The sequence below is a fragment of the Chelonoidis abingdonii genome, chromosome 21 (assembly GCF_003597395.2).
Source record: "Chelonoidis abingdonii isolate Lonesome George chromosome 21, CheloAbing_2.0, whole genome shotgun sequence".
NCBI classification, from domain to species: Eukaryota; Metazoa; Chordata; order Testudines; family Testudinidae; genus Chelonoidis; species Chelonoidis abingdonii.
Window position 1 is genome coordinate 8,122,735 of NC_133789.1, and position 16,063 is coordinate 8,138,797.

The 16,063-nt window shown below is 55.1% G+C and overlaps 1 protein-coding gene across 2 annotated transcripts in view; it reads right to left on the minus strand.

The window, feature by feature from the left end:
- Positions 1-15,128, minus strand: part of SLC4A1 (solute carrier family 4 member 1 (Diego blood group)) — a 47,291-nt gene extending 32,163 nt beyond the window's left edge. Inside the window, exons 1-3 of one of the 2 annotated variants that reach the window (XM_032791549.2) lie at positions 14,784-15,009; positions 9,539-9,646; positions 6,006-6,102 (exon numbers count right to left, since the gene is read on the minus strand). In XM_032791549.2, coding sequence (XP_032647440.1) covers positions 6,006-6,102; positions 9,539-9,556 — 115 coding nt within the window. In that variant the 5' untranslated portion in view covers positions 9,557-9,646; positions 14,784-15,009. Of the gene's footprint in view, positions 1-6,005; positions 6,103-9,538; positions 9,647-14,783 lie in introns of both variants that reach the window. The other variant, XM_032791548.2, reaches the window with a different exon arrangement.
- Positions 15,129-16,063: the final 935 nt, after the last annotated feature.

Below are 16,063 nucleotides of genomic sequence, written 5' to 3' on the forward strand. Positions count from 1 at the left end.
CACACCTTACACACAGAGACACACAGCTCACACGCACACAGACACACAGCTCACACTTCACACAGAGAGACATGCAGCTCACACCCACACAGAGACATGCAGCTTACATCCACACACCTTACACACAGAGACACAGATCACACCCACATAGAGACATGCAGTTCACACCCACACAGAGACCCACAGTTCACAACCATGCACACCTCACACACAGGGATGCACAGCGCACACCCCTGCCAAGACACACAGCTTACATCCCCACACCTTACACACAGACTCACAGCTCACACCCACCCATGCCTCACTGAGACAGAGAGACACTAGGACAGGCATCCACGCGGGCACACACACAGTCACACAACTCCCACTGAGTGGCTGGCAGCCACACAAATATTCACGACGCAGGGACACGCACCCACATAGCCATTCACACATCCCTCCTTCAAACGGAGCCATCTAATTCACCACCTGAAACTCAGCTCCCAACGTGCACAGGCCACACACAAAAACACTCCCAAAGAGGGGCACGCTCGCATAATCTAACACACCCATCGACCTGGAAGCTGCCTCTCGCTGGCTGGTGACAGTAACAGGTCAGCCACAAGTGGCTTCTGTCTTTAGTTAAAACAAGCCTTTTATTTATCATCAATAACCAGGCAATTATAGGGAAACTGACAGCGATACCTCTGTGGGTCATTGCCTGGCAGGGACAAACTCACACCAGGCGGTTCCAGGAGCCACCGAAAGGTCCCTTGGGACAGTTTTATGCTTTGCAAGATCACTCTGGGGCTGGGAGGGGAGATTGAGCCATTGCGCTTGGAAAACCCAGGCTGGGTGATAAAGGCAACGCAAACTCCTGCTGGCCAGGGTGCAGGGTGGTGATGGGCAAGGATGTCACTAAGGTACTGGGTAGCGATGGATGGAGACAGTGTTAGAATAGTGCCACCTTGGTACAAACCGGTGATGGATGGGGCTGGCATTAGGATGCCAGCAGCCCGGTGCAGAGTGGCAATGGAAGGGGATGGTGCCAGGGTGAGCACCCCCATCTGTTGGTACTGGGCAAACCTAACACAGGCAGGATAAGCAACTGCATTACCTGATCTCCCTCTTTCTTCCCATACGGGTTCCTCACCGTTTTCTGGCCGCCGAGCCTCTGCCGCTCTGGGAAGATACAAGTGGGTTTGGGGGACCCCCGTTTGGCCTCAGCCAAAGCCCGTGTGTGCTTTATGAGAGATGAATCCACAGCGCAGAGTTCGGCTCCAGATCCGAACTTCCCCAGAGCAAGCGGGAGGTTCGAACCCGGGTTTTGGCTCCATTAGAGAGGTGATAGCGAGGCAGTCACAAAGTCTGGATCTGGATCAGGATCAGGCACTTCCCCACAAGTCTGGGGCAATCAGATCAAAGGCATGTGCCCTGCACACTTGTCCCATACACAATTCTACACCCATTCAGGCAGCTTGCACACACAACCACACACGCAAAGGAGCTTTCGAGGCCGTCTTGGTGTACCTCCAGCTGCTGTGGAGGGAGTTGGAGATCCCTCCCATCAATGCAGGATCTGAAAACGTTCCAGGATCAGCCCGGACTTTAACCAAGGGCTTTGATATCTGTCTCCCTTTTGTTTCATGGTCTGGGATTCAGACAGTGTCCCTGTTTGTGTAACCCACTGGTGAGGTTGGGTTGCAGGTCCCGCTCTGGGTTGTCTGCACAGGGCGTGTGTCAGTTACAGCTATATCAGCTCATGGTTTTAGCTCTGGAGAGCCCTGGTGTGTCAGCACTGATGGCAGATGTCCTACTTATAAACTGTCAGGCCCTGTCCCTCTTCTCTGGATCCCTTTGCCCATGGCTGAGTGACTGCTTCAGGATAGGAAACTTATCATCAGGGACAGCTGCAAGCACCTGCGAATGTGGTCTAGTGATCTGAGCACAGAGCGGGCAACCAAAAGCTCCTCTCTGGGCTAAGCTTATCTCTGTCACTGACTTGCTCTGTGCCCTTGGGCAAATCACTTTGCCTCTCTGCCTCAGCCTGCAGAATGACAACCTGCCTCTGTCAGGAGAGCTTTGAAGATTATTTATGCCTGACTCTGAGCAGTTCACTTCCTCTTGCGGCGCCTCAGTGTCCCTTCCCACCCTTCCTTTTGTTGACAGATGATAAATTCTGACTCTTACTCCATGTAGGTACCGTGCCTAGCACAGTGGGACCCTGACACTGGCTGGGGCCTCTAGACCCTATCGCAGGGGTAGGCAAACTATGGCATGTGTGCCAAAGAAGGCACGTGAACTCATTTTGAGTGGCACTCATGCTGCCCAGGTCCTGGCTTCCGGTCTGGCGGGAGGGCTCTGCATTTTCATTTAATTTTAAATGACGCTTCTCAAACATTTTAAAAACCTTATTTACTTTACATACAACAATAGCTTACTTCTATATTATCTACTTATAGAAAGAGACCTTCTAAAAACGTTAAAATGCATTACCAGCACGCGAAAGCTTAAATCAGAGTGAATAAATGAAGACTCGGCAGCCCGCTTCTGAAAGGTTGCTGACCCCTGGGTTACCGCAATGCCGGTGAAGAATCGTAATAGGGATGAACAGAGTTGCTGCGGCGAGCCCCCAACAGATGGCACTGTGGAGATTTAACCGGTGGGGCCAATTTCACCGTCTAGGCAAAGCTTGCTGGGCCCTGCCTTTGCATGTATTTGTGGAGGAGGAGTGCTTGGCGATGAAACTACAAAAACTCCTGGCTGCCTCTGCGACATGCCCCAGCATTTGCCTGGCACCCAGGAGCGAGCCCGAGAAAGTAGCGGGAGAGGTGGGAATCATTCAGGCCCCACGTTATCAGCGGGCCAGCAGAGCTCAGACTGAAGCCCGGGCCCGTTAGGTCTCTGCTCTTGTGGCCAGCTGAATTATTGTCCTCCCGAGACGGGAGCACTGCGGGCTCATTACAGGCCTAAGAAGGAAGTGCTGGCGATTTCATTATTCTAGAATTAGAATTGGAAAAGGGGCAGAGACTAAAAGGAGTGGGATTGTTTGGCTTAGAAAAGAGATGACTGGGGGGGGCATAGGTGCCAACTCCGGGGCTGCTCCAAAAAAAACAAACTGTAGGTGCTCAGCACCCACCAGCCAGCTGCCGATCAGCTGTTTGGTGGTGGGTGGCAGGTGCTGGGAGTGGGAAGAGGTGGGGCAGGGGCAAGAAGAGGCAGAGCAAAGGTGGGGCCTTGGGGGAAGAGTTAAAGTGGGAGCGAGGCAGAAGGGGGTGGAGCACCCACCCAGAAAGAAGCAAGTTGGTGCCTGTGAAGGGAGGGGGATATGACAGAGGGCTATAAAATCGTGACAGGTGTGGAGATAGTGACCAGGGAAGTGTTATTTACCCCTTCACCTACCACAAGAACAGGGGTCACCTGATGAAATTCACAGGCAGCAGGATTAAAACAAACATTAAGCAAATCCTTCGCACGACACACTGTCAACCTGTGGAACTCCTCGCCAGGGGATGTTGTGAAGGCCAAAAGTATAACAGGTTTCAAAAAAGAACTAGATAAGCTCATAGAGGCTAGGCCCATCAATGACTCTTAGCCAAGACAGTCAGGGATGCAACCATGCTCCAAGTGTCCCTAAACCTCCAACTCTCAGAAGCTGGGGCTGGTTGACAGGGGATGGATCACTCGAAATTGCCCTGTTCTGTTCATTCCTTCTGAAGCATCTGGCACTGGCTATTGTGAGAGGCAGAATACTGGGCTACTGGGCCATTGGTCTGACCCAGTCTGGCCACTCATATGTAACACTGCGCCCTTTGCTTTTCATTGAACGACCACAAAGTGCTTTACAGATGTTAATTAATTATAAACCTTGTGACATTCCTAGGCATCTTTTCACCCACCATAAGAGTGCAGCCACCTCTGGGGCGGAACACAGCTGCTGATTAGCTCTGCGCAACAAACGAGGACCAGAAGTGATGACAAACCCTGTATCCAACAACAAACAGCTGCAGGAAATGGTGAGTAAATGTAATCACCCAGGCTAGCGTGCAGAATACGCCTTAGGAAAGGTGCCAGGGGATCATTAACGAGCACAAAGGGGCAAGAGTCCAGTTTTACGACTCATATAAAAGATGATCCCTCCAGCAGCACAACACATGCTGACATCATGCTTGGTATTGGCTCCAGCACTGCCTACTGGACTCATCAAGCCACTTCCTGCAGGTCTCCCATCCAAGTACTGAGCCAGCCTGGCTCGACTTATCCTGGGAGATCTGACTCAGTGTCAGCAAAGGGAGGCGAAGCTACACAGCTAAGAGGCAGAACAAGCAGCTGGATTTGCTTGCAGCATCACTTCTGCCCAAAGGATACGTCCCAGGACCTGCCTAGCGCAGAGCTTGTTGCTGCTCCCGGAGCAATTCTGCAGAGTGAAAGCCATTGACCCCGGGAATAACGTCAGAGCTGCAAATGGAGCATGTTGTTGACATAACAGCTGGGAATTACGGCTTTCCCATGCCAAGCAACTAGTCATTACAAATCCAAATATACACCTCTCTCTAGGGACGCGGAGGACCCTCCTCAGCCCAGGATCTGAGCATCCCCGATGGATTCCATCCTCCCAGTTTAAAGGAAGTCTGTGACTGGGCTGGGAAAGTCTCCTGAGCCCTAATCTATGCTCTGTCCACTAGACTATCCTGCCTTCCTCTCCGTCTCTGTTTGTACACACTCACCCAGATGTAGTAATAATCTCCTGATTGACTGCATTAATCACGCCCCAATGATCGCCTTCCCTCCAGCTCTGCCTTGGCTATTTCTATCCCCCCCCCTTTACGCCCATCTATATGGTCCCTAGATATTCCTACAACGGAGTTATTATCCACGGGACTTTAATACATCGATTGAACAGGTAGAGCTGGCCAAATTCTTCTTTGTGGATTTGTGCAACATTTTTTGTGAATGTAACACTTTTTTCTGCAACATATCTATATCGAGGACTATGCCAGACAGAGAGAGCAGCATACTGCAATAGGGGGACCACTTGAGTCTGCAGGGATAGGAAACCAGAAGGCAGGAAGGCTGGGTGGTGGACAGGCAAAGAGAGGAGAAAGAGAACCACCAGCCCTGCGTATACACGCTGAAATGATAAAAGATTTAGGAAACCTGATCTCTGAGGAAAGTGTGAAAAAGCTGGGCACGTTTCTTCTTGAGAAAAGAAGATCACGGGGGGAAACCTGATAATATATTTGCAGGCTATCGAGAGGACCGGATCAATTGTTATCCACATCCACTGCAGGTAGGACAAGAAGGAATGGGATGAATCTGGATGGAGGGAGGTTTCAGTTAGATATAAGGGAAAACGTTCTCACGGTCAGGGTAGCTGAGCTCTGGACCTGACTTCCAAGAGGTTGTTGGAATCCCCATCACTGGAGCCGGTTTTTAAGAACAAACCCGTGCTGGAAATGCTCTAGCTTTACACGGCCTATCCTCAGCTCAGGGGCGTGCACCAGACGACTTCTCAAGGGCCTCTCCAGCCTCACACTTTGCGATTCTGTTATGCTCGCTCTATGTACACTGTCTACTCAAACAATACTTGATCGAACGATTGCTCACTCTAGCTTGAGATCCCATCTCCAGCGGTAGCCAGTGCCTGATGCGTCGGTGCCCTCCACAATGCACCTAGCTCACTGGTGAACCGGAGTTCACCACCCCTGCTGGACATGGCCCCCGGGAGTGCAGGATATTCCTAGCACAGCTGGCCCATCTAGCCGGGCACCCCAGGTCCAGCAGTGGCCATGAGGGCATCAGAACCTTTCATAGTTCACCAAGCTAATGGGGTGAATTCTTTCCTGATCTCACCCCAGGCAGGCAGTGCATGGCCTGAAGCATGTGCCCTGGCGAACTTCCCTTACGTCGTCACCCCAAGCTGCATTGCTACAAACAGCTGTCAGTGATGCTGAGAATGTCCCATCGCAAGGGATCTCTAACCCTCTGTTAACCTTTAATGAACTATGAGTGTTTGGGTTACTCACTGCCTTGTTCATCGAGCGACATCTCTGATAGTTTCAGCTCGGAGTCCCTGTAGCCCTCTTCATCCAGCCTGCTCCTCATCTCAGCTTCATAATCCTCCTAAGGGGAGGAAGGAGAACGCTCTTCATGGTCACTAACTGTGCCCGCGTTGGGCAGCATGGTAGCAGGGTGTGAAGCAGGGTGTCGGTGCAGGGATTCCCCAGGGGGGATGGTAGCACGGTGTGAAGCTGGGTATCCGTGCAGGGATTCCCCATGGGGGATGGTAGCAGGGTGTGAAGCAGGGTGTCAGTGCAGGGATTCCCCATGGAGGATGGTAGCACGGGGTGAAGCAGGGTGTCGGTGCAAGGATTTCCCGTGGGGGATGGTAGCACGGTGTGAAGCAGGGTGTCTGTGCAGGGATTCCCCGTGCCAGATGGTAGCACGGTGTGAAGCAGGGTGTCAGTGCAGGGATTCCCCATGGGGGATGGCAGCACGATGTGAAGCAGGGTGTTGGTGCAGGGATTCCCCATGGGGGATGGTAGCACAGTGTGAAGCTGGGTGTCCATGCATTCCCCACGGAGGATGGAAGCATGGTGTGAAGCAGGGTGTCGGTGCAGGGATTCCCCACGGGGGATGGTAGCACGGTGTGAAGCAGGGTGTCGGTGCAGGGATTCCCCATGGGGGATGGTAGCACGGTGTGAAGCAGGGTGTCGGTGCAGGGATTCCCCATGGGGGATGGTAGCACGGTGTGAAGCTGGGTGTCCATGCAGGGATTCCCCATGGGGGATGGTAGCAGGGTGTGGAGCTGGGTGTCCATGCAGGGCTTCCCCATGCGGGATGGTAGCAGGGCGTGAAGCTGGGTGTCGGTGCAGGGATTCCCCGTGCGGTATGGTAGAACGGTGTGAAGCAGGGTGTCCGTGCAGGGATTCCCCACAGGGGATGGTAGCATGGTGTGAAGCAGGATGTCCGTGCAGGGATTCCCCGTGGGGGATGGTAGCACGGTGTGAAGCAGGGTGTCCGTGCAGGGATTCCCCACAGGGGATGGTAGCATGGTGTGAAGCAGGATGTCCGTGCAGGGATTCCCCGTGGGGGATGGTAGCACGGTGTGAAGCAGGGTGTCCGTGCAGGGATTCCCCACAGGGGATGGTAGCATGGTGTGAAGCAGGATGTCCGTGCAGGGATTCCCCGTGGGGGATGGTAGCACGGTGTGAAGCAGGGTGTCCGTGCAGGGATTCCCCACAGGGGATGGTAGCATGGTGTGAAGCAGGATGTCCGTGCAGGGATTCCCCGTGGGGGATGGTAGCACGGTGTGAAGCAGGGTGTCCGTGCAGGGATTCCCCACAGGGGATGGTAGCATGGTGTGAAGCAGGATGTCCGTGCAGGGATTCCCCGTGGGGGATGGTAGCACGGTGTGAAGCAGGGTGTCCGTGCAGGGATTCCCCACAGGGGATGGTAGCATGGTGTGAAGCAGGATGTCCGTGCAGGGATTCCCCGTGGGGGATGGTAGCACGGTGTGAAGCAGGGTGTCCGTGCAGGGATTCCCCACAGGGGATGGTAGCATGGTGTGAAGCAGGATGTCCGTGCAGGGATTCCCCGTGGGGGATGGTAGCACGGTGTGAAGCAGGGTGTCCGTGCAGGGATTCCCCACAGGGGATGGTAGCATGGTGTGAAGCAGGATGTCCGTGCAGGGATTCCCCGTGGGGGATGGTAGCACGGTGTGAAGCAGGGTGTCCGTGCAGGGATTCCCCACAGGGGATGGTAGCATGGTGTGAAGCAGGATGTCCGTGCAGGGATTCCCCGTGGGGGATGGTAGCACGGTGTGAAGCAGGGTGTCCGTGCAGGGATTCCCCACAGGGGATGGTAGCATGGTGTGAAGCAGGATGTCCGTGCAGGGATTCCCCGTGGGGGATGGTAGCACGGTGTGAAGCAGGGTGTCCGTGCAGGGATTCCCCACAGGGGATGGTAGCACGGTGTGAAGCAGGGTGTCGGTGCAGGGATTCCCCACGGGGGTGGGTAGCACAGGGTGAAGCTGGGTGTCCATGCAGGGATTCCCCACGGGGGAGAGTAGCACGGGGTGAAGCAGGGTGTCTATGCAGGGATTCCCCACAGGGGATCGTAGCACGGTGTGAAGCTGGGTGCCCGTGCAGGGATTCCCCGTGCGGGATGGTAGCACGGTGTGAAGCCGGGTGTCCGTGCAGGTTTTCCCCGTGGGGGATGGTAGCAGGGTGTGAAGCAGGGTGTCAGTGCAGGGATTCCCCATGGGGGATGGTAGCAGGGTGTGAAGCAGGGTGTCCATGCAGTGATTCCCCACAGGGGATGGTAGCGTGGGGTGAAGCAGGGTGTCCGTGCAGGGATTCCCAACGGGGGATGGTAGCACGATGTGAAGCTGGGTGTCCGTGCAGGGATTCCCCATGCGGGATGGTAGCAGGGCGTGAAACAGGGTGTCAGTGCAGGGATTCCCCGTGGGAGATGGTAGCATGGTGTGAAGCAGGGTGTCAGTGCAGGGATTCCCCATGGGGGATGGTAGCACGGGGTGAAGCAGGGTGTCGGTGCAGGGATTCCCCACAGGGGATGGTAGCACGGTGTGAAGCCGGGTGTCCGTGCAGGGATTCCCCATGGGGGATGGTAGCACGGGGTGAAGCAGGGTGTCGGTGCAGAGATTCCCCACGACGGATGGTAGCACGGGGTGAAGCAGGGTGTCGATGCAGGGATTCCCGACAGGGGATGGTACCACGGTGTGAAGCAAGGTGTCAGTGCAGGGATTCCCCACGGGGGATGGTAGCACGGGGTGAAGCAGGGTGTCGATGCAGGGATTCCCGACAGGGGATGGTACCACGGTGTGAAGCAGGGTGTCGGTGCAGGGATTCCCCACAGGGGATGGTACCACGGTGTGAAGCAAGGTGTCAGTGCAGGGATTCCCCACGGGGGATGGTAGCACGGTGTGAAGCCGGGTGTCCGTGCAGGGATTCCCCACGGGGGATGGTAGCACGGTGTGAAGCAGGGTGTCCATGCAGGGATTCCCTATGGGGGATGGTAGCATGGTGTGAAGCCGGGTGTCCGTGCAGTGATTCCCCATGGGGGATGGTAGCACGGTGTGAAGCTGGGTGTCTGTGCAGGGATTCCCCACGGGGGATGGTAGCATGGTGTGAAGCAGGGTGTCTGTGCAGGGATTCCCCACAGGGGATGGTAGCACGGTGTGAAGCAGGGTGTCAGTGCAGGGATTCCCCACTGGGGATGGTAGCATGGTGTGAAGCAGGGTGTCCATGCAGGGATTCCCCATGGGGGATGGTAGCATGGGGTGAAGCAGGGTGTCGGTGCAGGGATTCCCCGTGGGGGATGGTAGCACGGCGTGAAGCAGGGTGTCAGTGCAGGGATTCCCCACTGGGGATGGTAGCACGGTGTGAAGCAGGGTGTCAGTGCAGGGATTCCCCACTGGGGATGGTAGCACTGTGTGAAGTAGGGTCTCTGCAGGGTTTGCCCTGAGAAAGGCAGGGAGCAGCGAGGCAGGTTCGACTGATTGGGGCCGTGATCTAGTCTGGCTCTCAGTTTCCACTACCTGGCTTGGATCCGCCATGGCTTTTTTGCTGATTGTCCGTCTCCCTGCGTCTCTTGGTCTGTCCCAGCAATCAGCCCGGAGGCAGCATCACCCGATCGGCCCCAATCTCTGAAAAGGCAAGGGGAGAAACACATGTCAGGAAAGGCAGGAACAGCGTGGGGTAGGCCTGGTGTGGTAGCTCATGCTGGGATCCCCCCGCTGCTCCTGCAGAATACCAGATTGCAGGGATCGTTTATGGCAGCCCCTGCTCCCCATAGACACGGCTTATGCCGGGATCTCCTGGCTCTCTCTGCAGCATCTCAGAGCATAGGCACAGTCATGGATCCGTGCCTATTCTGCAGGTGCATGGCTAGCTTTGGGAGGAGGGGCGCTATTGTGGATCAGGCACTGAGCTGGGACTCAGGAGAGTGGGGTGGTCAGTGCCTGGCAAAACTCCAAAGGGCCATGTTTTCCAAAAGTGCTGTGCACCCCACCCAGCGGAAATCCGGCCCTTCATCTCTCTGGGCCTCCATTCCCCATCTGTACAGTAATAATCCATTATCTGCCTGGTCTCGTTAGACTGTCAGGCCCAGATCTTCAAAGCTATCGAGGTGCCTAACTCCCAGTGATTTCTGTGGGAGTTAGGCACCAAAATACTTTTGAAGATCTGAGACTAAGCTCCGTCTCTCAGTCCTCCTGTGCAGCGCCTGGCGCATTTGGCCCTGGTCTCAGATGAAGCCTCAAGGGATTCGTGTAATAATGCTCTGAATCCTTTGTCAGGGCTGGCGGTGTGTGCCGTAGGAAGCGCCTCAATCCCTGGTGCCATCTGTCCATCCCCGCTGACGGCCACCCCCGTGCAGATGGTGTTTGCGTTTCCATCTGAGCTTTCTGGGCTTCTGGAAACTGTTTATTTTGAGGTTTGTGATTAGCACATTTGGGGGTGTCATGTCCCTATGCCCTCTTCCCCCTTAGCACAGAGTCGCATGCAGGAGTCACTCCCTCCTGTGACACAGCCCCACTCCCAAATGCCAGGAGTTTGCTACGCTGATGTTTAATGGAATAACAGGGGAAATGAGGCGCAGTGGTTTGCTCAGGGTCACTCAGTGAGTTCCCAGTAAAGGTGAGAGTGGCATACCAACCCACAGCTCCCCAGCAGGAACCCACCTTGGGCCGCAGGGGGGATTGAGTGCACCCAGGCAATGGGTTTAGGCCGTATCTGCACTGACCTCCGGACCAGAGTCCAATGAGGGCTTGGTTATATGCAGAGTGGCACTGGTTTAACTTAAAATGGGGTTTGAAACCAAGTTTGAAACCCAAAGGCTGTGTGGACGCTCAAACTTTGGTTTAAACCAGGCTTATTTGATTTTCTTTAAGCTGATCAGGAACAGGTTCAAGCTAAACCAAAATAACCCACAGGTGTGCACCAGTTTTAAAAAGCATTTAAATTAAACTGCTGCAACCTCTGTGTGTTGAGAAAGCCTTAAAGACCTGCCCAGACCAGCCTGTGGAACTGCAAACCCTGAACTACAAGGGAGTCTGGATTCAAACCCAGCTCTCTCATTCCCTACCAGAACCACCTGTAATAGAAGGGGGAGGAGAGCCAGAGCATGGGGCCAGTTCAGACCCAGCTCCAGCAGCAAATATCAGGACTTCAGCTCATTTCTCTAACAACCCCAGATGCAGCACATCCAGAGGCCTCTCCCGCCTCCCCCCGCAAAAAAACAGGGAGAGTTCATATCCCAAATGCTGATCTAACCTTGGGTCCTCGGCACATCGTAATCCCAGCTAAACTGGTTTGCAGCAGGTCTTAGCCAACTAGCAAGCACCAAGGTTAAAGCGTACAGTGAAGGTCTGTTTCTACGCACTGCATAGGGTGAGTCTGTTTCCTGGCTGATGGATACATTTTGTGAACGTTGGTTCTAACGCAGCTTTGGCTCCGTGCAAACTGACTGCCTGGCCTGTCTTTGAAGCCGGTTTCTCAACACAGCTGCACCTGGTTTAGCCAACAAGCTGCAGCCAGGCACACATGGTACAGCCACCCTGCTTGTGAGTGAGACTCAAACCTGGGACCATCCAGCACCAGACGGACAGCGCAGCCTGAGCGAAAAGCGGAGTTCTCAAAGCAGCAGGTGAGCACAGTAGCGTGGGTCAGCCACTAGAAGGCGACACAATCACACACTGTCTCACCCTTGCCTGAAGGCAGAATCTTGCCTGGCCTTTTGCCTTTGGCCAAGGTCCATCCTTTGCCAGATGTACTCAGGCCTCTTGCAGAGCTGGCTGGGCCTGGCCCTGCAGCCCTCCGCTCCTGTGAGCGGCCCCCCGGGGCGCTAAGGGTCTGGGCCCCAGCTAGGCTGGCGTTAGCCCATCCAAATCCTTAGTTGCTCCCGCCTGTCTCAGAGACCCAGGAGCAGAGGGTGGAACTGGGCTGTGGAACTGGGCTGTCTCTGAGATCAATTTTCAGAGCCCCTCCTGCCCCTCCCCGGCAATGCAAGGGCCCGTTGATTCCCTGTATGGGAGTGCCTGGCTCTGGGAAACCCCGAGTACGTGGCCAGTAGGAGGTTCTGGGTCAGATAACTGGGCTTCCCCGTGCTGGCTCTGGCTACTAGCCAGTAGAAAGGAGTTGCCCATGAGAGCAGCGTAGGGGGGAGGCTGGAGGGTCCCTGTCACAGGATACTGCAAGCTCACTGCAGCCTCCTAGGGGATGGGGCAAACAGGGGAAACACAGGATAAGTATCCCGGGGAATTCACTGAAGACGTGGCCAGCCTGGTAGGTGGCTGGTGGGCTAGAGGGAGAAAGGGGCAGGGAAGCATTTGGAGTCAAGCCTGTATTGCCTGCCAGGATAACCGTAAGCCCAGCAGCTCCGTGTGCCGCTGAGGATCTGTCATGTGAGTCATAGGACCTGGGTCATAGTGCATGGCGTGAGCTCACGCAGTGACACAGGGTCTACACTCAGACAGCCTGTCAGCTCATGAGTGCTGCAGGGCTGGCAGGGCGAGGTAGCATCCTCTTGGGCCGTGCTTTGTGGCTAAGCTTAGAAATACCCAGGGCTTGCAGGGAGTCCACCCAGCCAATGGCACTTTGCTATCTGAGCCAGCGCCCATGCTTGGCGCTAGCAGGTGCTGCAAGGCTGGAGATGCCACATCAAATCTGGCCCAGCGTGATTGTTGATGATGCCCTGACACGTTTTCTTTTTGCAAGAGCGGAAGGTTTTAGCTCACTGCCCCACTTCTGACTGTGACATGCTAGACGCCCACAGATTCTTCTGTCTTTGCCCTGAAGCTTTCACATGGCCTGGCTGTGCACAGTAGAACAGCTCCATGTCCCACCCTAGAGCTGGCTGCATTTCAGCAGTGGGTTTGCAAATGCTTTGGAGTAAAAGGCATTCCAGGCACTTGGGGAGCGGTGGGGGGGCTGCTGTGTTCTGCACCATACTGATAGTCCATCTGTGCAGTCAACCCCCACTCCCTTCCCTTCCCCTCCCTGATTCCCTGGTAGGGGGTCAGTGTGTACCTGGGTCCTTCCCTAGTTATTGGCAATGTCCTTGTTAGCCCGTTAGTAGCCCAGCTCCAGGAATCCCCAAAGGAGGGGCAGCTCCATGCCCCCCTGGGAGACACGCCAGTTAAACCTCAGCATGAGCTGTGCCCAGCCAGAGCCCTGATTGGGGCAGGGGTGAAACAGCACAAAACGAACCGACAGCGGGAAAGGGCGGAGAAGAGCGGGGGAGAAGGGAATGGGGGAGATGGGGGGGGCTATCTCTCCCCCTCAGCGGGGCTCAGGTGCTGGAATGATTGACATCCCTTGACCCAGCAAATGACACTGATGCCGCAGTGTATAACAGTGACCCACAGTACAGAGTCTGTACCCCCCTGCCCCCAGCCCCAAACATGGCACTGAGACCCTCCCTGCTGCAGTATAGAGCCCTGTGACCCACAGTATAGAATCTATAACTCCAGTGCCACAATATAGAGCCCAGTGACCACAGTATAGAATCTATAACCCCAGTGCCACAGTATAGAGCCCTGCGATGGCTCCTGCCTCTCAGCCTGTGCCCTTATGGGCACTTCACAAGCAACAGCCATTGAACAATCAACGTCCTCATGGAGAAAACACAAAGGTGGCTGCTTCCCCCTACCCCCAAGCCCTGGCACAGCGCTGGGGTGGCTGCCAGAGAACCAGGTCTCCATGCAAGCTAAGCCAAGCTGGGGTGTTTCGCAGCTTCCCCCCAGCTCTGGGATTCAAAGCCAGAGCCACAAAGTGTGTCAGCCAACCAGCCCCTCCGACCCTCAAGCCTCAGGGAGAAGGCTGGGCCGCAGGAGCTCAGCAGTTGGTTGGTTTGGGATGGAGGCAACAGCAGGCCGCTGGGAATGCTCAGCTTCCTCCATTCTCTTGCTGAACCCCAGCCCCAGCCCTGCAACTCCAGCAGGACCCTCCATCAGCCCCAGAAAGGGCATCAGGGACTCCAGGCCAGGCAGGCTGACCAGCCAATTCCGCTTCTGTGGTTACCCTCCCTCCCCTGCTGGCCTGAGCTCTTGGCAGACCCTTTCACACCAAGCTCTGTGACCAGCCTCCCAATTTCTTTACACACCAAGGGGCAGACTCGGGTCTCAGTGACCCGGGCACAGCCCCCATGTTCATAAAGTTACAGCAGGGGTGACCAGCTAGCACGTGTGAAAAATCAGGACTGGGGTGGGGAGTAATAATTGCCCATATGAGAAAAAGCTCCGACTATTGGGACAGTCCCTATAAAGTTGTGACATCTGGTTACCCGAGTCACAACCAGCACCGTCACTGCAAGGCAGCTGCCCGAAAGATGCACCAGCTGAGCACAGGAAATGGTGGGAAACCTCGTATCCAACAGGAAATATGGGGGAGGGATCTGAGAGGGGGGAATGGCTCCGCTTGGTCTCTGACTCAGATTAGGGGCTAACACTAGCCTGGCTGGTAATTGGTGCTGTGAATCTAGAGCCAAGGATTTCTGAGCAGCCTCCAAACCCTACAGCGTTCCGAGGGTGAAGGCGCCACACAGACTTTCCGACCTCTGAGCAGATCATCTCCTTAGCCGATCTCAAACCCCCAAAGAAACTTCTGCCAGCCCAGCTCCCTCCGGAGATACCAGTGAGCTGCCCTCCTGGCCCTTCTCCCCCCTAAGCTGCCCCAGGCGAAGACACCAACACCCCTCTCCGCCCCCTTCCCCCCCGACTCCACCCACTCAGCCACGCTCCCCAAACAGCTCCGTCCCAAGGGCGAGCGCATGAGCGAACTGACCTACCGGTGCCCGGTGGGATCCTGAGAAGCCTCCAAAGCCCACCAGCTGGGTTCTCCTCCTGGAGCCCCTGGCTCAGCTGTGGTAGCCTGCCACCCAGGGAGATGGTAAAGAGATGCACAATCTAGTTGGAGGCGCTTCAAACTCCTGAGTCATGCTCACCTCTCTAATCTCTCTGGCCCACCAGCCCGGCGCGCTCCCCTGCCGCTTAGAGATTCACCCTCACTGCGGCCCCGTGAACAGCGCTATCTGGAAAGACCATCTTGCAGAACCTAGCCTTTTCCTCCCTGCCCCTGGCCGTGGCCACCACCTTGCCCAGCTCCCCACTGTGAGCCTCCAGCTCTCTCGCCTGCTACTAACTTCATTGACTTTTTAAATGAGGTTTAATGCACTTTTTTTTTTTTGGTGGGTCGTGTTGATGGCCTAGCTCGTGTCCTTACAATATCTTGTTTACCAATTTCTGGGGATTTCCTTTGGGGAAAGCCCTGGGTGGAGGAACCCTTCTTGAATTTTGTTGATTTTTAAAAAAATTGCTTCTGGTGAGGCATCTCCCCAGCTGACGTTATGAGATGCATTTGAAGCCAGGGCTCCAGTCCTGCAGATTTCACTGCACAGGTGTCTGTATTTACTGGCCCTGTCCATACCACGGTTATCCATGAGTAGCCCAGTGGCATAGCACGCACCCAGTGCGCTTGGCATTACACCTGGTGTTTGGATGTGCAGTGCTCAGTAGCCCACTCAGCTGCCTGGCCTGTTAACGTTGAAGGAAACACTCCCATTGACTTCACTGGGCTTTGAGGGCAGGTTCCAGGCACATTCTCCATGGATGCATTCGAAACATTCACTGGCACAAGAGGGTTGTTCTATCTGGATGTACTGGCTCTGCAGCCACAGGTTCTAGGTATGTCAAGGCAGAATGTACCCAATATATTGCCAAATTGCACATCCTGGTAGAGCTCACCTGTCATGCTGCTGAATGGTCCAGCCACATCCAGGTAGGACACACCGGCCAAGCATTCTAGATACGTTTTACCTGCCCGTATGGTAGCATAGAGCACGTGATCTACCAGGATGTGCCTGGAATGTCCAGCATCATGGCCGGCGTGTTCTACCCGGATGGATCTAGAACCAGAGTGTTGTGTCATCTCTCATTTTGCAACCTGGAATCTGCCATGGAAGCCACCCTACACTGTAGGTATAGGCTGCGAGCTTTCAATTCTTCTTCCTGAATCATCTTTCCAGCCCTTGTGGTTGTGAGAAACTCGAGAGCAACCCGTGTAGA